Source organism: Orycteropus afer, unplaced genomic scaffold (assembly GCF_000298275.1).
Source record: "Orycteropus afer afer isolate SDZICR_OR568_19922 unplaced genomic scaffold, OryAfe1.0 scaffold00257, whole genome shotgun sequence".
NCBI classification, from domain to species: Eukaryota; Metazoa; Chordata; class Mammalia; order Tubulidentata; family Orycteropodidae; genus Orycteropus; species Orycteropus afer.
This window is the reverse complement of record NW_006921844.1, coordinates 4,675,509-4,700,984: the sequence shown is the minus strand read 5'-3', so window position 1 is coordinate 4,700,984 and position 25,476 is coordinate 4,675,509. Positions and strand designations below refer to the sequence as shown.

The window sequence follows — 25,476 nt, the reverse complement described above, 5'->3', positions numbered from 1 at the left end:
AAAAAAAAAAAAGAAAAATCATTACAAGAAACTAGGAATAAGAAATTTATTTTGCACATTAGTTATATCCCTATTTTGCTGCTACATTTTAATGTGAAATTTTAAACAGGTTGGGAAAGATTGTCTTTAAAAAGAAGCTGTATCTCTTGAGCTATTTTGACTAGTAGCACAGTAGTCTTTTAATACTCCATAACCATCAAATGAAACCCTAAAATATCAATTTTCTTGAAATCAGTTTATCAAGAATTACTCTAGCACATGTTAAAAATCAAACTGAAGAAATCATCAAACCTCTATGAGAGAACATCTTGGTAAACTGCTCTGCAACAGCTCTCATCAAATAGGTCATGTAGGCAGTTCCACACTTTGACAGAATGCACTTTTCTGTCAAAGCACTCTTCATATTTGTAACTAGGTAACTGCTTGTTATTCATTGATTAATGATTACTTCGACTACTTCCTCCACTTGACCTTCACAGGAGGGCAAGTATTTTACTAAGCCATTATATTCCAAGCAAGACCAGTTATTCAACAATAAGTATTTATTGAATAAAGGAATAAAAAGTTAAATGACATACCTAGAGGTAATGTCTAACGTTAAGAACCAGAATTAAAACTTAGGGAACAACAGCAAAATGGGCAGAGCAGTACATTTTGCTTATGAAGAAAGCAAAGGACCCGAAATAACCACACAGTTTTAATTTATAGTAATAACAAGTTTCATGTTTCTCCATGTTAATTTAATAAAATTAAAAACGAGAACTATAATCCTCCAAAACCTTTGATCATAGAAAATTTTATGAAGTGTACCATAGTTTGAAACATCACTTATCATTAATTGTCAAGAAGTACTATATCAGATGGGAGTTCTGGTAGTGTAGTGCCTAAGGCACTTGACTGCTAACCAGAAGGCTGGCGGTTCAAACCCACCAGCCACTCCTTGGAAGGAAGGCTGGGCAATCTACTTCCGTAGTGATACTGCCTCGGAAACCCAAGGAGGGGTCACTATGAGTCGGGTCTGACTCGACGGCACATAACAACACAACAACTATATCAGACATAGTAAGTGATTGAAATGTAAATATTATAGTGATTTGAGGATGCTATTATTACTGGCCAGTATTTTAAAAGATAACTGCCTGCCACAGACAAAGTTTTGCTAGGTCTGAAGGTCAGAAAAATGTGTAAAAGAGGGTGTATTTCTTTTAAAAGATAATATAGGGAAATGGATGTATTATGTATCAAAAGATAAACAGTTAAGAATATGATAGTTCTAATGAGTGGTAAAGACAATATTGGTGCTAAAAAAATTAGGAAGAGGGAGATATTACTGAATTTTCAAATATTTAAGCACTCTTCTCCCTTATTTTAGGCAGTTAACAACTCCCCCAAATAACACTTAAGGCTCACTACTTTCTTATTAGAATTTTATGTAGTGCAAAATAAATAACAATATTCTTTTTCATTAGATTTTATTTTATTGTTATTATTTTTAATGATTCTGAAACCCAGGTTACTGAAAAGAAGCTAATGAGGAAGCTTACCTGTTGATTGGCTGGTGCCATCAAACAGATCAACAAGGTCACCAGATGATTTGCTGCTAGGCACTGAAGTCTGAAAACAAAAACTTAACTAATAAGCTTAGAAAACAACCATGTTTTTCTAAAAGCTTTCAACAGGAAAAAACTAACTTTAACATTTTAATCAGCTTACCCCTCTCTAATTCTCAACTTAAAGCAAATACCTGTAATTAATAAGGCTTGATTCAGTTTTCTGGAAATAGCAATGACCCTGAATCCCGATGGAAAGGTAGTTAAGAAAGCCTATTCCTGGTACTGTTGAAAGTCCCTACTGTCCACCCTCCTCTTTTTCGTAACTCATTTATGTTCTTACAGCATGTCAATCTGGAAATCATGTATTTCAGATCCCACTCAAATCTTAATGCTATGTATCAGAATCATTTGTGAGACATTAAAAAATATGTATGCCTGAATACCACATAACATACTGAGTCATAATTGCCCAGAATGAGGCCTTGACTTGCACAGTCTTAAAAAGCTCCATTGATAATTCCAATGCATTACGAAGTCTGAAATCCACTGGATTAGAGGCCAAGTTCCTAACCAGATCTAGCTCTAAAAATCTATGATTCTAGGAACTTTAGCAACGCTTACTGTTTGCACACTACACACATTAGTATAAAGCTATGTGGTCTGCATACCTTGATTTCTAATTGGTTGAAATTCAGTTCCCAAAACGAAATTGCAGGGCCTACTTGGTGTTATAATACTATTTTTTAATTCTCCATAGTGCTAAGCACCCTAAAGCATATGCCCTGTATGTTTGAAACATACACACTGAATCAGAACTGAATTGCTAGGCAATAGAGAGACACTGCAAGTTCCTAGAAATTTTAATTCGATCTTTGAAGTTTAAAATACTATATTGTGGTTCAAAATAACCTTGAGACTGAAAGGGATCAGAAGCAGCTGGATAAATTTTCAAGAACTTCAGCCTTATAGAATTTTTTAAATATAAAAGCAGACAAAACAAGCTTATACTACAAATGTAAAATATTTATGGCAGAATGGCATATATTCAGGCAGTAGGAAAAACGGAAATTTAAAATTCTTTAATATAAAAATGTCAATTTATTGTTAAAATAAAAACAATTACACAGTTTTGATCATTTCCTTCCTGGAATCTTGACACGAGTTCCTAGTACGACAGCCATCATTTATTTGGGTTTTAAGTAATAAATTATCTACCAGATCCTAAAGGAGCTCTGGTAGCATAGTGCCTAAGGCATTGGACTGCTAACCAGAAGGCTCACGGTTCAAACCCACCAGCCACTCCTCGGAAGGAAGGCTGGGCAATCTACTTCCATAGTGATACAGCCCGGGAAACCCAAGGAGGGGTCGCTATGAGTTGGGTCCGACTCCATGGCACATAACAACAACAACCAGATCCTAATGTCCATCAGTCAGCTGTTTCCACAGCAAGAGAAATCTAGACCACAAAGCAATGAGAGTCATTTTCCCTCTTTAACTATGACTGAAGTTGTTATAATTTCCAGGTTTTCATCAAAATTAAGGAGAGCACAGCATGGTTGAAATTATATACCAGTCCAGAAGATACCTGGCAAAAGTTGGTACTTAACCTTGTAATTAAGTAGGCCTGTCTTTATTTCTAGAGTCACCTACAATTTGCAAACTACATTAAAAAAAAAAAAAACTTCCCCAGCATTTAGCTACTTCTGACATAACCATAAAGTTGCATAAACACTAGACTAGTGGGGGAAAGCGACAAAAAGGGAAATTTAGTCTTCTGGGGCAAAATCTCTCTCTATGGCAGGCTTCTTACTCATAAAACTAACTAATGGCCAAGTATCCAATAGGTGGAATTCATTTCCATGGTAAAAAATAAATAAATAACCAAATTATGAAGGTACAAGAAGCAGTGCTTCTGCTACTGATCAGCTGTGACCACCAGGCAAAGCAAGTCTTCCTTTATAGGCATCACTGCATGTAACATGAGATTAGTGCTCCCATGTATCGACTCAGGAAGATGAGACAATCTACTTCTGTAAAGATTCATATTAGCCTTGGAAATCCCAATGTTGGTTGCTATGAGTCAGAATCAACTTGAAGACAGTGGGTTTGGTTTTTTATGGCTTACATTTTGACTTAGTGAAGGAGGTCAGGTGGTACAGTGCCTAAGACATTTGACTATTAACCAGAAGGCTGGTGATTCAAACCCAAGAGTGCTCCGTAGAAGGAAGATGGGGCAATCTACTTCCATAAAGATTTACCACCTTGGAAACCCAACGGGAGTCACTGAGTCAGAATCGACTCAATGGCAGGGGGTTTAGTTTTTTTCCCCAAAAATCTATTTAGTGCCTCTTTTTTCATTTTAAAAAACTTCCAAATACTCCAATGTTTTCCTTAGTGAATCAAGCTGTGCTTGGTAACTAGCACTGGTACCTAGAAGGAATAGATGTACTATGTTCTGATGTATCACCTTTCCCAAATGAACCAAGAGTGTCATTTGTACTTTCATAGAAAGTGCACAGGAAATCTTTCAGCAGTTGGACAGGTTTCTTCTCCCAAAGAGGTTTCTTATTATTAATGACTCTGAGTAATACATGCCAGATGATTTATAATTAATATGATTGCTCAGAACCACGTGAGGCTACTAAGGCAGGAATTCTGAAAGTAGTTTATAAGAATAAAACTGTGTATAATGTGTAAATTCATTGCCATTCCCACCTTAACTGAAGACTGAGGTGCATGGGTTGAAGCATTCTGATCTGGACTTGCTTTGTCCCCTGTGTAATGTGCTGCTGCTCCAAGATCAATGGTTTTGGAAGGATTTGCTGTGCGCTTGTGTCTGGTTGTGGTGGTCTCTGTGGCCTGTGTGATATGGATATGCTTTGTCGTCACAGTCTCCTCTTCATCTTTGAATTCACCTTTGGGAGATCTGCCTCTTCTCGCTTTCTTTTCCTCATCACTGTCGCTAAAAGATATTAAAAACGAAGCCAAATAATAAGACTTGGGATTATCTTAAAATGGAGTCCTCAGTGATTTGAGCTAAAGAATTTCAAATGCAGTAACTCCAAAATTCTATACTCTGACTATTTGACAGGGATCAACAGAATGTTACCTAAGCTATCTGAATAATGATGTGTGTGCGTGTGTGTGTTGGGGAGGGGAGATGAGAACCCAGAGAATTCCCTAGATAAGTCTAAAACACTGATACAAAAAGTATTTACATAAATGTGTAAAATAAAATGTCTGGAATAACTTAAGTGCTTATTTATTATAGATTTAAAACTTAATTAAAAATAAAGTAGCAGGATTATCATCATATCAGAATCAACTAATAAGACCCTGGTAGTTCAAATATCTGCATTTGACCATTTTTTTTTAAACGGACTGTGTGGAAATGGCTATAGTTCCAGTTTATATAGTGTAATTCATCATCAATTCCCACGTACTAATGCACATACATAGTAAAATATTACAATTTCAATGGATACTTTTAAAATATTATCCTATCTGAATTCAAATAATACAAATGCAGAAATATGTGAGGTAATGCATTTCATAACTGTGTTTTATTTTACTATAGTATTATATCAAACTTTTATGTAACTATGGAAAGTAAAGAAAACTTCACTATATTTAAAGTGTTTTAAAAATTAATTCCCTTTCGAGCACCTTTTCATTTTCAGTCAAAAACATATTACTTTCTTTTTTGAAAAGAGCAAAAGAAAAAAATACCGAGTAAGTAAAGAAGTGGGTTTTTTATATGCTTGGAATGAAAATGTCAGTACTATTCTGTTCTCCAGAAATAATGCATTGTTTTTTTTTTTTTCTGGTACAAGTAGGAGGGAGGGAAATAAGGAAGGAGGAAAGGAGGGAGAGGAGGAAAGAGAAAGATTATCTGGAATATGTGCCATTATCTATATTACTTAATTTTAGAGTAGGTGGTTTAATTTATAAATACCCTAGAATAAAATGCTTAAAATTCTCCATTAAACTGTGACTATTATTACTGATGCAATTTAACTCAGACTAATCTGAAGCAATTTTCTACTTAAATATAAGCCAATTTAGAACTTGTAGAAATCAAAGATTAAGAAGGATGGCTTCCTACAAAGAGCAAAGGGCTTAAATGTATTTTTATAGAGAGAACCTACTAACTACTAGTAAATGTTCAAAATCCCTTGTCATTTACTAATTTCTCAACAACACATGATCAACAACTTATCTACCATAAGCCCTATATATAAAATTGAAACTTCATACATTTTTGATGTCTAATTTTACTTCAGTGCATGACAAATTTCTTTACAACTTGAGCATATTAAACTGTCTAGCATACATTGAAATGGAAGCTTCATAACTGATTAATATTCAAGAATTCCTGAATCCAATAGGAATTACAAGTCCTAAATCCTCGTATCATGCCAGAAAGGTCACCATGCACCTTTGCCTAAAATAATTTTCACTTCAAGATGTAAACTTCTAAGTATGTCCTTTAGTTACTATGATAAATCACACATGCTACATCGTCACTTTTTTAAACCTTGTTGTTGTTGTTAAATAAAAATTTAGGAAGTACAAACTCTAGTAAAGCCTGTCCTAGAGGCAACACAGAAAGAATATCAAGGAACACATAGAGAAAAAGAAAAGGAGGCAAACTAAGGTAAGAAAAACAGGAGAGAATGGCAAAGAAGAAAATAACAATAATCTCTAACCAGGTTATATACCTGATCCCCACAATTTTTTAGGAAGTATCAATAGACTATTTGGCCACATATTCCAAACTAAACCAAAAACTTACACATAGGCCACAAGAACATTAACAAGAGAAAAAGAGCCCAGCATATTTGAAGTAGGCATCATTTCCCAAAGTTTAGTATTTATAATTATCAGATACATGCTCTTTCAATACTAAAAAGCTAGAAATCTAACTGTAAAATAATATACTCAAAGCACTAAAAGCGAAATCTGGCTCTTCAAAGATCACACTCCAGAAATAGTCTTGCATTCTTGGGATTTAACAAGTATGGAATCACTGAAAAGATACGAGGCAAATATTTCAGAACCTGAATGGTTACAAAATTTGCATATGTTCTTCTTTTTAATAACCTCTATTACTATCTGCTGCTTTAGGCAAATTCTATTTGAATGATTCTCAGGTTTTACCTTCGAAAAAAAAAGGGTAAAAGCCTCATTCTACCCTATCTAATAGGGATATTATGAGACACATATGAAAAGTTCCGTAAAACTTGCTTTGTAAATTAAATGTCACACATTCTCTTTTAAATTAGTAGAAAAACTATATATGCTACATTAGTAAGAACAAAGAGTGAATGTAAAGTTTCAAGAAATTGTTAAAACCAAATGCAAGTGCCCTACCATCAGAAAATGTAATGCATAAAACTATGATCCACACTTGTTAACTTTTTGGTCCAAAAGTCCATTTGAAGTTTTTTTTTCTGGTACATGCTGGCACAGAATCATAACAAAATGCAAAGTGAGGATTTAAATTTCATATGCTTTACACTTCATTACCTCTCAACAATACTTTAGATTTCTGTATCATCTGATGCCCAAATGCAGATTAAGTTGTAAAAATTCTTAATGAAAATAATTTTTTTTTCCAAGAGAAGAGTAAGTACTATGCATAAAATATGTAGGGAACATGATCAACATTAGAAATAAGTGGAAACAGAAAACTTGAAAAATGTGTCAATACTAACTGCAAATAATGTTTGCTGTAGCATTTTTAAAAAGCTGCAAAAATTTAGCACCCTTTCCAAGAGACCTAGGAGACAAAGTGTTAATACCTGCATCTTTCTGGAGAGTCTTCTCTATCTTTCCTCCGGAACTTGCTGATGGTGTCATCAATTGTGCTTCCAATTTTATCACTCAGTTCACCTAATTTATCACTGAATGGAAAAGCACTCTTGTTTTTATCCCACTCCTCATCCCATTTTGATTTGGGCTCAGGATCATATCTTTCACCTATATAAAACATTAAAAAGAGAAGCAACTCTAAAGACATTAAATTCAAAGGATGTCTATAATTCTTATTTCTGAAGCTTTTCCTCATAATAAAGTAGTTTTCAAAGGAAAACAGAAAGCTCCCACAGTGCTGAATCAACACAATTACAGCAAGGCACAGCATGTAATGCCAGTCATTAAGTGGCAGGAATGCAGATTCAAAAGCTTTTGTTTATGAAAACTTACACAACCTTAATGCATAGCACAGCATATCAGGAAGTTCTTAAATGCTGTTGAAAGGAGTAGTAGAAAACACAAAAACTGACAACATAAGGTATATAAGCAAAAGAGAAATGGAAATCTTTTTGTTTTTACAAAAGTTACTTAATGTATTATATTTCATTCCTTTTAATGGTTTTTCAATTATTAGAAAAGAATTGGACCGCAATCATCTCTTAAAAAAACACAAACTAAAAGAAACACCATTCTGGATGTTTCATGTTCCAATATGCTGAAAGGATGCAATAACCACCATTCATTAGTATCAAACTAGAAAAATAACTCAGTGGATTTTCAGGTACATGAAAGCATTCTGCAATTACTGCAAAGAGAAAGCATATTCTAATGAACAAAACTATACACACTAGAATCATGAAAGTATGTGCAAGCAGTTCAGAATAGTGGTGACCAGTTTCTGGGTAATGAAAATGGTTAACGTACTTGGGTGCCAACTGAAAGGTTGGAAGTTCAAGTTCACCCAGAGGTGCCTCAGAAGAAAGACCTGGCAACCTACTTTTGAAAAATCAACTAGCAAAACCCCTATGGAGCATTTTCTGCTCTGACACACATGGGGTCGCCATGAGTTGGAGTCAGTTCGACAGCAACTAGTAACGAGGTATTCATGAAGTCCAAATATACACGCAGACAGAGAAACCCAGGCAGCTTCTAGGTGAACATGGGAATGAAGAAAATAAAGCATGGACGTGAACAAATCTCAAACCAAAATGGCAAGATTTGTCTTAGATCTTGCAATTATGTGCACTAAATGGAAACTTTCCATTTGCATGTCCAAATCCAACTGAAGAGGCAAACGTGAAAGATAATCACAGAGGTTTAAAAAAAAAAAAAAGGAAAGAAAATTAAGGCACGTTGAAGAGAAAATGGAAGAAGCAATGAGGAACAAGAAAATAACCAAAAAGTGAGTAACTGAGCTTCTGTAAACAAATTCTGGTGGTATGTTAACAAAACCATTTTGCTGAATTACCTAATAAAACTACAAGATTACAATTTTTATGCAAGAGCTTGAGGATTTTAAATTATGCTTATTAAATCTGAATGTAACCACCAACTTAGAAAACATGGCAAAAAAGAAATTTCCTAGGCAAAAATTTTCCTCAAAATTAAGTGATGTTTCAACAATGTGTATGTATATTGCAACAACATCATGAATAAATTTATAGAAAAAATGAAACTAGATGGAAACCAAACTGATTAGCATGGTAGACATCATGCTAAATTAGTGCGAAGGATATTAGATACTGGTAAGATGTTATATAATTTTGAAATAAAACCACACACACAAGAGATAAAATTGATTAGTTATATGTCTCTGATAATATGAAACATTAAAAATATTTTTGCAAATAATGCAAACATAGAATGTTCAACTATACCTCTAATGCAGATGCTGCAATTAGTTCACTGTAACTGTATCTGAAAAGTACTCAATTTTCTAATTTTATCTGATATAATTACATATTGTGCTGATAAAAATACAAACAAGTGAAATGAGAAAATGAGTGGCGAATGGCAATTTCTACTAAAAAATACATTACGCTGCTACAGCTATTCTGATAATGCTAAAGAACAAAATAACCACTTAGTCAAATAATCCAAAATTTCTTGCTCTCTTAAATAAAAACCTCCAAAACAAATCTGTATTCTTTATTTAAGGAAAATGTTCTTGTCTAATTCAAGAACTGACTTGTATGTGACATTTCAAAAAGGATTTTTTTCTGCTGTTAGAAATATCCTTCAACAGCTAATTAAGTGCAATATTTTTTCTTTCAGAGCAGCAAGTTGGAGAAGCAAAGGATCAAAGATACTAAGCTATTTTAAAGGTAATCACAAAATAAGAAATCAAAGGTTTTTACATAGTTCCAATAAAGGAGGTAATCCACCTCAGGACAATCCATATATAAACAAATTGAGACATGGGTAGGGAGCTAGATAGTACCAACACCCAGCTGCTAAGATACACAAGCACTGGCCTGGCCGTACATACACAAAATGACCAAGGGGATTACCAGAGTTTGCCTTATTTTATGTACTTGTTTTCAAGCATCTGGTGTCCTATTTTAAGGAAATTATTTTATTACATTAAAACCAAACATGAGAGATGAATGTTCTAGCTGCTCTTAAATGTGTTAGGAACCATTAAGCAAAGTGATAGGCCTAGAAGAAAAATTGACAGCATCAACAGTCATCTTCTATGCCAAATTAACATTTTATACATTACTTAATTAACAGCAGAGAGACTGAGGCTGGATCGACTTATTTATAATAAGCTTAGCTATTTGGGGCCAATAACAGAGCTACATTGATTTTGAATTAGGCAGATGCATCTCTAGAACACACTTACGGTTTTATGTTCTAAAGCGGGAGTAGAGAAATATTTTTCTAAAGAACAGTAATGCTAAGAGGGAAGGGTATGTATCTGTTTTACTCTCTGTATGTCAACTCAAATTTTGCAGTCATTTTAATTAACCATTAATAGTTAAAATCATATTTTTGAATACACAAAAGGAAAAAGTAGAAAAGTTCCCAAGATCCATTTGGTAAGACACTAGAATGAGTATTATGTTTTTTTCAGTAGTCTATGTATTGCTGAATAAATGATATTTTAGTCTTTAGTATTTCAATGACTCTTATAATACATATCAAGTAGCTAAACCTATGCTTAGGTGCCAGTCTATTTTTTGATACTCACTGTATCTGAATCCTCCAACACTGTCTGAGGACACCCCAACATATTTGTCTTTGTTCTTCTTTGCTTTTTTTCGTTCTTCACGAAGCCTGTCGTCATCCTGGGCAAATTCAACCAATTCTTTCACCTTTTGGCGAATATTTATACCCTGATCCTTGCCATGCTCATCTGTGAGAATGGTGAGGGAGAAAAAACACCTTAAGAATTAATTCAACATTTATCAAACTCTTTAAAAAACAAGACACTAAAATTTCTACATTATAAGAAACCAATGTATTTGTCAACAGTTTAAAAAAATAATAAAAAGTAGTGAACTGTGCTATTCAACTTTGTCATTTCCTCTTCAGCGTATCTGAAGTCTTGAAATGTAATTTTGGTTTATAGGAGCATTTATAGATTAACTAAAAGGGACTACAGGTAATTGTAATATGCAAGGTCAATTAAAGATCCACTAAAAAAAACCTAATGTTGATGACCTTATGAAATGGACTCATAGTCATAACCATTGCTTTCTTTTTCTATTATATTTTAACCTAAAAAACAAAACCCAATTTAACATTATAGTAATTGAAAAGCACCATATGTCTTGGTTTCACCAATACAAGTTTGGAAACACTAATTACCAGGATTTAGTATTGCTGAAAAACGGAATTTTTAAAGTGCTTTCAACTGGAGTATGCTACAAAATGAAATGTAATTCATTCTCTAGCCTCTTTCACATTCAAAACACACTCTGGTCTTGCTGCCTTTGCACAGTAAATATTATTTGGTGGGAGGAAAAAAAAAAAAACCAGCTTCAAACAGATGTGTGTGTTTTGGAGCTCTAACCTTTTCTTCCCATATGATTAAAGCTATTCCTTTATGGACACCACAGGGGACCAGTCTCCAGTGCATATTTTAATATAAACCCGAACACTCATGTTGTGTTGGTTCTGTTGTTATTAGCCAGTCTTTTCTGCAAGTTCTTGTCTTCACTAATTAATACTCTAGGGCCCCACGTCTTGGATTCTGCACTCGTCACACAACCAGCAACAGTCACATTCTAATTAGAGCAGAGAAGCTTCTAAGCTGGTTCAGGTGACTGACAACTCCAACTACTGTTTTAATTTGCTTATAAGGTTTTTCTATTGCTCACCTACAAAGTGGTAATTTTCCAGAGATCGCAAATCATAAATGTGTTCTCTGGCACTTGTAACAACACGCTCTGATCCATTTCTTATGAGGTAAGCTAGGAGCAGCAACGACTGTAAAAATACAAAAGCACCAAATGAATTAATGAAAGAAATTCTGGTAGAGCTTTGTTAAGTGGTTAAAAAAAATAATTCCAACATTAGCAAATAAATAATTTTCATGTGGAGGGGGTTTCTTAACCTTACACTAGACTTTACACAACTTATATTAACAATTTAAAGTTCCTCTTAGATCAAGCATAAAACATCATTATAAACTACTGGATACCTTGTATTAAAAGATTAAAAAAAACAGTAATTCTGATGTTCACAAACACCTGAATATATGATGTAAATGAACACTAAGCTTCCAAAAACAAGCTTGATTTTTACTTTTCATCTAGGCACTATGGAAGCATAAATTATTAGAAACATCAGTTTAGAGAAAGTAATTACTTGGTAATTATATGATTGCATAATATTTTCCCCCAGTTAAAATGTAATGTTTGAGGTAGAAGATATGTGTGACTTTCTCTTAAAAAGGTTCTGCCAACAAATAAAAGACAAAAACTTAACATTTAAGAAAATTTTGTTAAAAATTACTCTTAGAATGACTGCTAACAAGTATGGAGTATTTCTTTTTGAGGGAATGGAAATGTTCTGGAATTAGGTTGTGGTGACTATTGCACAAATGCCATTATAATAATGATCACTAAACTGTACACTTTAAAATTCTTACTGGTAGTCAGAGTAAATGCAACTGAACTTAATACTGCTTGGAACAAAGTTCATTTAAAGATGATTAGATATATGAAAATTTGAGTTAAGCTGATGAAAGTGAGGGGCACAAAAAGCTCATCCTACAGGTTTATTCTTTAAGAATGTAGTTTCCTTGAGAATTATTATTTTTTTTAAATTCACTTTAAAAAGTATATTTAATTTAGTGATTTCAACTATGTGATCACATCTATCGAATAAACTAAGGGAATGACAGTGAATGTTTTTTCAGAAAGAAACAAACAAAACAAAAAATCAAGTAATTGAAGTTTAGATTTTTTTAATCCTGATAGCTAGAAACATTACTTTCAAAGTTTCAAACAAGAATGCTATATTCCATTTTGCAAAGAAAAATTCATTCTGAATCACAATACAGTGAAGTGGAAGAAGAGATGACTTTGCTGCTTTAGAATTATGCATCGTATGATTAAGAAATGAGAACAGAATGAAAGAAATCTGATAGAATGTGTATGTGAAAATTTTAAATGTTACAATTTAAGTATAGTATGTTTTAGAATCTATTATCTTTTAAATTATATACTTTTTGGTTCAGAATACTAAGTTATAACTCAGGCAAATTTTTATGTAGAGATGACAAACCATTTTAAATTTACTATTCCACATCATAATTGTTCACACACTAAATATCTATACTATTACAGACTCATTTTTGATATGCACAATTATATACTTAGGGAAAATTTAACAAATTAAAATAGAACAGTTAGAAGTATTACTAATATTAATTTTAAACATTTCACATTGAGAATAGTTTATGATGACTATAAAACAGAACACAAATAACAAATCTACTTCTTTTACCTGTTCTATAATATGCTGTTCTAGGATGTGATGTACTTCAAAATAATTTATGTATGTACACCATAAATTTCAATTATTATTTTTAATAATAAAAAATTAATAGTCATTTATTTTGCTAATAAAAACTTGTTGACTATTTTCTATGGGAGATGCCAAATATTCAAGTCATGCCATCAAGCAATGGATTGAACCTGATGATCCCAGAAATCTTGCCTGTTCCAATGGAAAAAAAATAGTTGGCAGAAATTTCCACAACCCAAAAAAGCCATCTACAATGCGTAAAATGAACGAATCTTACTACAGGTTTGCCCTGCAAATATAGAGAACCATGAATTGTAGTCTATCATTATTTGAGTATTTACAAAGTTCTTACTTGTTCCACTCCATATTTAGCAATGGGGGAGAGTGGGGGACACTATGCTGTTTATGGGGGCATCTGATAAACAGTGATAATACTCAGCACTTTGCTGTGGCTGTTAGGTGTTGTCAAGTTGGTTTTAAATCATAGTGACCCTACGTACAACAGAATGAAACACTGCCCAGTCCTGCACCATCATCACAATCATTGCTATGCTTGAGCCCACTGTTGCAGCCACTGTATTATCCATCTCAATGAGGGTGTTCCCCTTTTTTGCTGGCCCTCCACTTCACCAAACATGATGCCTTTCTCCACGTCCCTCCTAGTAATTATTTGTTTTCAAGTATTTATGTCAAATAATAAAAAGAGACTTATGCTCATACCTTATAAACTCTTCTCCAATTCTTTTTGTTGTCTTTTAACATTCTTGACCAAAGCATATTCATAAGTTCTGGAAATTGTTCATACATAAATGTAGCCCTTAAAAAAAAAAAAGAGTAATTTTCCTTAAGAGTTAGCAGTATGTTAATTCTGACAGTAGATGGCAGGCTTGTTCTAAGTTACTGTGTTTTCTCAAAGCACTTAAAAAAATTATTGAGTTTATTTTTTAAAATTTAGGTACACTTCCTTGAAAATGTTTTCCCTATATTTTGTGCAATACCTAGCACATCTGTAAACCCCAACAATTAATATCATGCTTTATAAGCCCTATACTCACTAGTATAGTTGCCCAGATGTTCATCAAGAAAAACATTTTATAACTTTACTTATTTTACATGCATTTGTCAAAATTTTACATAGTAAGCAACGGTGTCTAAATGTTACTAAAAACCAAATATCTTGTTTCACCTTTTTTGAGCTAATTTTTAAGAATGGACCCTGCATAAAACTTTCCACATTATTATCTGAACAATTATGCAAAATTTGTATTTGGTAGCTGAACAGCTTAAAACCAAAAGCAAATTTCTTATTTCTGTTTAAAGATACTTGGGTTCTTTCTGCACTGCTGAGTCAAATTATCACTTACTTGGCAATCTCTCCCATGAGTTGCCCAGAAGGTCCCCAAGGATCATCATTCGTTGCTTCTCGAACCTTAGACTCAATCTCTGAATAATTCATAACCACATTGGTGCTGCAGAGAAAAAAAATGCACGCACATACGCACAAAGATTAGCATCAAAACTGAGAAACACATGAAAACTTAATAATGACACTACTGGGTGTCCTAATGAGATACCTTTACAGGGTGGGAAAGAAAACATCTTTTGTGCACAGGCTACCCTGAGGATACTGTATAACACATTTAAGTTATCTTTAAGAAGATTTTACTATTCCACTAGCCTTCAAGAATACAGATGAGAGACAAGAGATTACATTAGAGTTGGCACAAGCCCAGTTAAAAAAAGATGGCTTTGGACCAAATTAGAAAGGAAAGTGAACTGGAGTCTATTACACAACTAAATTGTCATTTTCCTAACCAGTCCTGGTTTACAGGCAGGCTTATAGAAATTCTGTAAATTAATAAGCAAAATTATGTAACAGTTAAACATTATCAATGTAACAAGAAAAACCAGCAATGACAAATCAAAGATAATATTCTCTGAAGATGAACATTCAACTGCAATCCCTTGGTCCCCCTCCACATTTATTGTATTATATGCATTTTTCCATGTCACATAATCACAGTAACACTTTTAATGGCTACATAATATTCCACCAAGAGGCTATATACAATCATGTATTTAACATTTCCTTAAGACTCCAACAATGGTCACGAACATGGGCTCTATAGGAGTCAAAAAGATCTGACTCCATTCACTTATTTTGTAACTTCTGGAAAAATTATTTTAATTTCCTAATCTCAGTTTCTTAAAATGTAAAATGGGAATAAGCATGGCATAGTGCCTAAGGCATTTGACTGCTAACCAGAAGCCTGGCAGTTCAAACCCATCAGCCACTCTTGGGAAGGAAGATTGAGTAATCTGCTTCTGTTGAGATACTGCCCTGGAAACCCAAGGAGGGGTTGCTATGAGCTGGAAACGACTAAGGTGGCAGTGAGTATGGTTTTTTTTTGTTTACTACTTCAAAATGTTTTTACAGCATATCAAATGGTACTTATTAGCAGTGTCTGACATATAGGAAGTGTTCATTCAGTGTTAGCTATGATTATTATTATTTATTACTAAAGACAATAATCACCTGTTAGAATTTAAAAAGATTAAATTGTATTTTATAAGAAATAATTAACTTTGAAAAGAATACCTTAAAGTTAAGACATGAGACCATAAAGCATCTGGTTGTTAAAACAATTCTTCATGCTTACATGAATTTAAGAATTCAAAGTCATTCTGACAAGGAATAAAGAAATATAATGAAAATGTGATGTGCTATATAGTAGTACTCATGTGACACCTAAAGCTCTAATTATATTATTGAACAATTGTTATTACTGAACAATTGTTATAACAGATATCTGTGAATGTTAATTCAAATCTTCCACTTATGTCTTAGAAATAGTGAAAAATTAGAAATGTGGTAACTGTTGCTTACATATACCCTCCACTTATGCCATATAGGGTTTTTGGTCATCAAAAAAAGCCGCCCCCCAAAAAAAAGGTTTGGTTGAAAGTGGCACTCTAATCTCTTTCTCAAATATAGACAAATATAAATTTCAAAAGTATTACAAAGGTTTCATTTCTTCACCTTTAAGGAAAAGACTAATAAACAATTTGGATTCAAATTTTAAAAGAACCATTGTGTGCATAGATTTGACTTGCCAAATCACTGAATAAATCTGGTTTCTAGATTTATTATTCAGAACACTGTTCTACTAAAGAGGAAAAGTGAAATTTTATTATACTCATATAAATCCTAGAAAAAGCTGCCTTCTAAAATATCAACTTAGTCTGATAAAATAAATATAAATTATTCTCCGGGACTAAAATAAACTCAAAGTCTCCACTGCCTCCTTCACATTGTAAGATAATCAATGAATGAATTTTCATAAAAATCCAGTAAAGGTTCTACTGACAGTAATTTTGGGTATAAATACAGATTTTTTTTTTTTTAAAAAGAACTTTTTCCCTCCTAATTTTGCAAACAATGAAACCAAAATAAAATCAAGGTGGCCAACGACAGATTTGCAATTAAAGATGCCACAAAATGATGGATTTCAGAATGCTTTTGTTTATCTGAGTGGCTGAAGAATGCGTGGTTTAGGCAGTTAAAAGTGTCAAAATGCAGCTGTGGGAATGAACAATAGCAATTAGGATTATAATTCACCCAAGCATTTCATTACCAAGAATGCACTTGAAATCTGTTTGCATTGTTTAATCTGTTGAAGAACACGATGAAAGGAGTTAATCTCCAGTCCACATACATGAAATATTTTTACTAAAGCCTTCATAAATACTGTAGCTTTCAGAACACTACTTTCCTTGTTCAAGCTACAAAGGCCCATGAGTCAAATGAGAGAGGTCCTGTTTCCATAACCCTTCACAAGATTCTTAGTTGAAGGCCTGTGTTTGAGTGCTGTACATTTAGAGAAAGAGATGGCAAAGAGCCAATAATTTAAGAATCTAATTTTTTTTTTTTTGGTTGAAAAACAATGGGAACTAGGTAAAGTGATTACCTGCCATTAGTACATACAGTACAGTTATAAAATATATCCACAGAAGGATACAGCAATTACACTAAAACAAATGATCACTTCCACGAAGACAATCAGGCTCTATTTTAAAACCACTTTTCCAATGAAATTGTTGCTACCAGAAAATGTAAAGATCTCTCTCAAGATGAGATCTGATGGCATAAAAAACTCCAAAACAAAGTATTTTTAAGCTACATTGAATTAAAAAAACAAATGTAAATTAAAACTAAAACTAAACAAACAACAAAAAAAATACCACTGGACTTAGTGCCTAAGGCTTCTGCTAACCAGAAGGCTGGCGGTTCAAACCCACTAGCCACTCCTCGGAAGGAAGGTTGGGCTATCTACTTCCATAGTGATACTGCCTCAGAAACCCAAGAAGGGTTCACTATGAGACGGGTCTGAGTCTGACTCGACAGCACATAACAACTTCGAAAAAGGTAAAAACGGCATTTCGATTCTTCCTTTCCCATGTTTCCTATGGCCCTGATTTCCATGCCCTATGCATAATTCTGGTGACCTTTTAAAAAAGGAAAACAAACAAACAAAAAAGAAAGAAAGAAAAATGTACACCCAAATATAAAAGGATAAAAAAGCTAGTTTAATTACCAAAACTTCCTGTGATTGACATAAATGCTTTAAAATAGGCTATTTCAGACACTAGAGGGGGTTCTCTCATTAGTTTTTCAAACAGACACAAATGCAGACAAAGGTCTAGGATCTGTTCTGCAAACAAAATGATAGGGAAAACAGCAACAGTCTCATACCATTTGGACTAACACTAATAGTCCAATATAAGCACCTTTTGGACTTCTATCAATCCTAAATTGAAATTTCTTATTTGAAAAAGTTTTAAATTCTCGCTCTGCACTCAGGTTTTAAAGAAAAGGACAGGGCAGATCATTATTAGGACATTACATTAAACACTGAAAGTCCGTGGATGATGTATGTTTTCCTACTTACATTTTGTTTTCATATAATACTTAAGAAGGCAACCAAGAATACTCTGATAACACTGAAAATTTTTTCTGTATATTATTTTAAATGGGCTTGGTAGTGAGAGCAAAAGAAAACTCTGGACCTGCAAGAATTTCTAATGATTAATATTTCTGTTAATCACTACCAATAACCACCTTCAATCTCCATGTTCTTACCCACACCTAACTTCCTCATACACACAGGCATACCTTGTTTTACTGAGCTTTGCTTTATCACACTTTGTAGACATCGTGTTTACAAATTGAAAGCTTATAACAAATCTGAGTCAAGCAAGTCTATTGCTGTCATTTTTTCAACAGCACATGCTCACTTTGTGTTTCTCTGTCCCATTTTGGGAAGTCTCACAAGATTTCAAACTTTTTCATAACGCTATTTGCACACTTAGTAGACTACCAAACCAAACCAAAACCCAACCCACTGCCACTGAGTCAATTCTGACTTATAGCAACCCCCACTGCATTTCAAAGACTGTAAATCTTTACAGAAGTAGATTGCCTGATCTTCCTCCTGAAGAGTAGCTGGTGGGTTTGAACTACCAGCTTTCTGGTTAGCAACCAAATGCCTTACCCATCAGTACAGTATAGTGTAAACATAACTTTTATATATACTGGGAAACAAAAAAAAACTTGTGTGACTCATTTTATTGCGATACTCACTTTACTGAGGTGGTCTGGAACCAAACTAGCAGTATCTCTGAGGTATGCCTGTATATAAAAACCAAAACCATACTCACTGTTGATTGCAATTCCTAGTGATCCTATAGGAAGGAGTAGAACTGCCCCATAGGATTCCGAAGGCTGTAAAAATCTTTACAGAAGTAGACCACCACATCTTTCTCCTGCAGAGCAGCTGGTGGGTTCAAATTGCTGACGCTTAGGTTAGCATAGTGCCCAAGGCACTTGACTGCTAACTAGCAGGCTGGTGGTTCAAACCCACCAGCCACTCCTCCGAAGGAAGGCTGGGCAATCTACTTCGGCAGTGATATTGCCTCGGAAACCCAAGGAGGGGTTGCTATGAGTCGGGGCCGACTTGATGGCACATAACAACAAGGTTAGCAGCCAAGTACTTTTAACCACTGTGCCACCAGGGTTCCATAAAACAGGAAAATGTTATAATGGAAGAAAAAAGGTAAAAGAAAAACACATTTAAGAAATGCTGCAAAATTTTTGGAGGTTGTTGACATTTGATCACTAGCATTGAAAATTATCATTTTGAAAACAATCTAATAGTCACCAGAAAGCTCAAATAATGTGCCTTATTTTCATGTGTTTCAGGCTTACTCAGTATGTTTTTCTCTGCATATGTTTAACTTTCTCTTCGCTTAAGACAAAACAGTTTTCTTGAAATTAGGTGAAAAGAAGAGCAAGCTTCTGTGCTCTGATAAAGACTGATAATGATTTAAGATCACACTGTTCAAATGTAACTTAACTACTACAGTGTAAACTAGTTTAGCAGTGCACATGACAAAACCGTAACTTAAGAAAACCTAATGTTGAAAGAAAACAGAAGGAAAAGATACGACAAAAGAGTAAAGAATAATTGCTCACAATGTGAAGATTTCACATTAAAGCAATTCTGAACCTGACTTTCTAAAAATAAAGCCAAACTAAACTCACTGCCATGGAGTGGATTCCGACTCATACTGACCCTACAGGTCAGAACAGAACTGCCCCATAGGGTTCCCAAGGCTGTAAATCTTTATGGAAGCTGACTGCCTCATCTTTCCCCCATGGAATGACTGGTGGGTTCAATCTGCCAAACTTTTGGTTAGCAGCTTTATGCTTTAACCACTGTACCACCAGAGCACCTTTCTAAAAACACAGAATCTACAAAAGAAATCATCATTATTTGTATTTGTAAAAATCTTCTGCTAATTCCATAATGCTTTTACACTTTCACATTTGCTCCTCACAGCATCCCAGCAATATGTAAGATTAAAGATTAAGAGATTCACCAATGAAGAGTACAACCTAACACTTCTCACTCACTGATTTTTACTGCAAACTGCTAAAAGCCCTCCACGTTCTGCACACATGCTTTCATGGCTCTATGAATGTAGCCAATGTTCAGTTAATCAAGGGTCAATTATTCAATTTGTAATTATTAATGTCCATTGTGGAACTCTTCTTTATTCCTCATTTTTTTTTGCTTATTTCCACACTCACTACTGGTAAAGTACCAAGTTACTTGACTTGATAAGGGTCTGGTTCATTTCAGACAGATTATGATGAAAGTAAAAACTAAAAAGGAGCTTTTATTTATATATGGGCAATGCTTCTCCTAATCTGTAATAAGAACTATCAGTACAATGATTGACAGGGAAAAAAAAAAACCAGTGTCCTAACTACTGACAGTTTTTCCTGCCCCAAACTCAAGAATACACTTTGCTAAAACAAAACCATACACTGAGGGGAAAGTCGAACACAAGTATAATCCAGTACTAAATGCTACAAATAAATAAGAGAACTGAAACAGACCGATGTAGTAAGAAGTATTTTACCTTTTTAATTTTATATTTCTTTTTATAAACTGAGTGAAATGTTTCTGTATTTTTATATAGTTTATTTTCATTTTAAGCTTATTACAAAGACTTCATTCACCCCAGATCAGTATACCAGCATTTTCTTTTAGACTTTTTAAATGTGAGTTTTGTCATATGCATGCATACATACACTGACCAGGAGACAGAAATAGGCAGCAAGAGATAGAGGCAAAGTAAAGGTTTAAAGTAATGGTTTTAAATATTATTTTTTCTTTATACTTTTCCGAATTTTCCAATTTTTCCATGAACATTATATAGAAGCCAAGAGAAAAACATTAAATGTCATTAAAAATATACATCGAATACTATGTCATTAGCTACATTTTAACTATTCATAGGCAGGCAGACATCATAGTAGATCACATGAGTATTATTTGTACTTCCAGTGTCTTGTTTTACAGGCTAAAAAGCACAGGAAAAGATTAACTAAAAATAAAAATTATACACACAGATACATACGTGTATATATAATGTTGTTAGAAGCCACTGAGTTGATTCTAAGGTGACTCCATGTGTGCAAGGTAGGACTCCTCTATGGGGTTTTAAAAGCTGTGACCTTTTGGAAGCAGACCACTAGGCCTTACTCCTGAAGTGCCTCTGAGTAGCTTTGAATTGCCAACCTTTTGGCTAGTTAGCCATAGATACACACATACACGCACACGCACACACACACACAAATATGTGTATCAACCGTTATCTGTATAATACCAAAGGGAAGAAATTAACTACTAATATTGGAATTATCATGATTTTTAAAAAACAGTATTAGAAAGAATGATTCCTAACATCAAAATCTATACTTAAAAGTCACCTCTTGTCCTCAATGCCACAAATATTTCCACATATATACATATAGATACTTTCATAATGAAGGTAAAACTATTAGGCTTACTGAAAAGTTTCAGTCTTTAAATAATTAAAAAAAAAAAAAACTGTAAAACACTTATAAAATAAACACTCAAGAAGAAAGTTTCCTCAGGTAACAAGTCACTTAAGCCAGGAAAATTTGTTCTTCTTTATGTTTCTAGCCAAAACATTATGGAAATAGTTTTTAAAATACTTGTTCTAAAAGCTTGATAATGGACCATGCGATACTCATTTTTCATCAAGGGATGGCCTTCATAACATTATCCTTATTTGCAAGCTGAACATTTTATAGGTTTGATACTCACATTTTAAAGTTACTTCTTATTATAGTCCTTGTGAAATATCAAATTTATGGTCAATAATCAAAAAGCCTAGTACTTTCAAATTCAAAATATGCATAACTTTTCGTTGTTATAAGAAAATCTATGGCTCTGTAGGCATGGTGTTGGGAGGTGGAAAACTAACTAGTCTACTTGGCTGCTATCCATAACATTTTCACTGCCCAACTGCCAGATCCTTTTTCCCAGGCTGTCTTAGTCCGAAGCCCCACTAAAACCTGTCCACCATGGGTGACCCTGATGGTACTTGAAATACAAGTGGCATAACTGCCAGCATGAGAGCAACAAGCAAACCACCAAAGTACAACAAAATGACATATAAGTGCTGGAAACAATCACACACCTATGCCAAAAAATTTGGAAGACAGCTACCAGGCTAACTGACTGGAAGAGATCCACATTTGTGTCCATTTCAAAGAAAGGTGATCCAATGGAATGTGGAAATTATTCAACAGTATAACATACACAAGTAAAATTGTGTTGAAGATGATTCAAATATGGTTGTAGCAGTACATCCATAGGGAACGTCCAGAAAAATTTAAGCTAGATTCAGAAGAGGGGATAGAACCAGGGTATCTTTGTTACTGTCAGATGGAGCTTGACTGAAAGAAAAGAATACCATAAAGATGTCTACTTGTGTTTTATTGACTATACAAAGGCATTTAACTGTGTGGATCATAAAAAAATTACAGAGAACACTGCAAAGAATAGGAATTCCAGAACACTTAATTGCGCTGACATGAAACCTGTACACAGACAAAGAGAAAGTCATTTGAACAGAACAAGGGGATAGTGCATGATTTAAAAGCAGGAAAGGTGTGTGTAAGGGTTGTGTCCTTTCACCATACCTATTCAATCTGTATGCTGAGCAAGTAATCCAACAATCTATACTATATGAAGATGATTACGTCAACAGAATTGAAGGATGGTTTTAGCAACCTGTGATATGCAGATACAACCTTGCTTGCTGAAAGTGAAGATGACCTGAAGCACTTACTGATGAAGATCAAAGATGACAGCCTTCAGTACAGATTACACCTCAACATACAGAAAACAAGTATCTTCACAACTGGACCAATAAGCAACATCACGATAAATGCAGAACATACTTAAATTGGTAAGGACTTCATTTTACTTGGATCCATAAATACCCATGGAAGCAGCAGTCAAGAAATCAAATGATGTATTACATTGGGCAAGTCTGCTGCAAAAGATCTCTTTAAAGTATTAAAAAGCAAAAATGTCACCTTGAGGACTAAGGTGAGCCTGACCCAAGCCACAGTATTTTCAATCACCTAATATGCATGCAAAAATTGGACAATGAATAAGGAAGATCAAAGACTTGAAGCATATGAATTATGGTGTTGGCAAAGAATACTGAATGTATCATGGACTGACAGAAGAATAAACAAATCTGTCTTGGAAGAAATACAATCATAATGCTCCTTTAAAGGGAGGAATGACAAGACTTCATTTCACATACCATGCACATGTGATCAGGAGGGACCAGTTGCTAGAGAAGGAGGACATCATGCTTGGTAAAGAAGAAGGTCAGTGAAAAAGAGGAAGACCCTCAATGGGACAAAATGACACAGTGGCTGCAACAATGGGCTCATGTACAACAATGATTCAATGATTGTGAGGATGATGCAGGACCAGGCAGTGTTTTGCTCTGTTGTACACAGTGTTGCTATGAGTTACAACTGACTCCACAGCCCCTAACAACAACAACTATTACCTGGCCAGATATTTACTAGCTATCCCTGCCCCCCCTAAAAAAAAACATTTTTTTTTTTTTCCTTGATCTGAAAATAAAGCAGAAAGCTGTGGGAAAATATCTTAACACAAATGACATTGTAGTTTAGTGAAAGAGTTAATGTTGCTAGAGCAATGCTATTATCATACTTGATTATACAGTGTTTCTATTATAAATAGCCATGGTGCTAAGATAAGGAAAAAAACTACAGTACTTTCATATCATAAAATGAAAACAAGTAAACATTGACCAACAAAGAATAAACAAATATAATAATCCTACCCCTGGACACTTCTCTCTAGTACTGTCACCACCATCAGCAGAACCCTCTAAAAAATAGAGAAAAAAAAAAAAACCCTATTATAATTCCAACTCTCTAGCAGAGAAGCTAAATAAACTTACTCAGGATCATACAAACATTCAAACTATGTTACGTTTCCCTATTCCAAAGTCCAATTTCTATTATGCCAAGATGCCCTGAAACCAATTAGCAATATTACCTGGCCGAAATGAAAAATCCAGTACTATTACCAGCTAATACATAAGATGGCATCAAACATAACATCACAAATAATTAAATGCTAAATTAATTTTTTTTAAATGTCAATCTTAAACTGAATTTTGTTTTTAATAAATATTAAATGTAAACTATCTAATTGAAAGCAGGGTGAAGACTGCATTTGTGTCCCCCTTACACACCACACCTACTCTTAAAAGCAAGTAAAGAAAATACTAGTTTGAACAGGGAAAAACTGAAATCAGAGACAACTAAAATCTGAGGCTCTGTTCCTACTCTTCTGTATTAACAAGATTTCAGAAAGAGTAACCTAGTTACTTAAAAAAATGTATTCCCTATGCAATCCAATGATAGCATACACATACAGATGTGCATGTACACATTATTTATGACTTCAACTGCTACACAGAGAACTGTGCTGAATTGCGTGCACATCTTCTGTTCTCCCCTTTACTCTTCAAGACAGAACATGAAAATGTTAAATACTAAAACATGAAACCTTCTGTTCTTTAAAACCACCATCAAATATTTGCACCGAAATTAGTATTACTGCATTTTTAGCTATCTCAGTTTAAAAAATTAAGATCAAATAAATAAAAGAGTAGTTTACTGCCACATTTTATGGGGTGGATGTGTGTCTGTGTGAGAGAGAGTGAGCCTCACAGTCCTTTAAAAAATGTTTCTACTTTTAGAATAGTTCTGAAAAAAATTAAAAAACATGGTAATGACAAAAAAAGAAAAAAAAAAAACTGCCTCAGTCAAAAAAAAAAAAATTGTAGTATTGTTCACAGTCACCACTTTCAATCCCTGCCTCCTTACATGATGCAAGACAACAGAAAAGAATCTCTACATGGTGTAACTATTTTTGTAATTCAAATTATTTTCTTTTCAGTTATAAGAAAATTAAGGACTGTTCTTTTTCGCAAACCATAAGCTATTCTCCCTCCAATTCTACTACCAAATTCTTTGTTTTACTCTGAGGCTGGTCTTCAAAATTTCAGTAATAGTCCTTCTACCACTCTCAGTACTGAACTATAGAATTTTAATTGTTCTTGACATCTTCCTATTATTGGAACACTGCTGACTGGTATAAGCTCAATGTTCTTGTAATCTCAATTCAGATTTTTAGGTTGAATTTATACTATTCATAGATAAAGTTGAAAGAGAAATGCTATAAATTGT

The 25,476-nt window shown here is 33.9% G+C and overlaps 1 protein-coding gene across 1 annotated transcript in view; it reads right to left on the bottom strand.

Annotated features, from left to right (window-relative positions):
- The window catches only part of CLINT1 (clathrin interactor 1), a 32,578-nt gene extending 17,757 nt beyond the window's left edge, over positions 1-14,821 (bottom strand). Inside the window, 8 exon segments of the mRNA XM_007949926.2 lie at positions 1,545-1,614; positions 4,269-4,515; positions 7,358-7,535; positions 10,504-10,668; positions 11,636-11,744; positions 14,010-14,106; positions 14,654-14,772; positions 14,774-14,821. Of these exon segments, the coding sequence (XP_007948117.2) occupies positions 1,545-1,614; positions 4,269-4,515; positions 7,358-7,535; positions 10,504-10,668; positions 11,636-11,744; positions 14,010-14,106; positions 14,654-14,772; positions 14,774-14,821 (1,033 nt within the window).
- Positions 14,822-25,476: the final 10,655 nt, after the last annotated feature.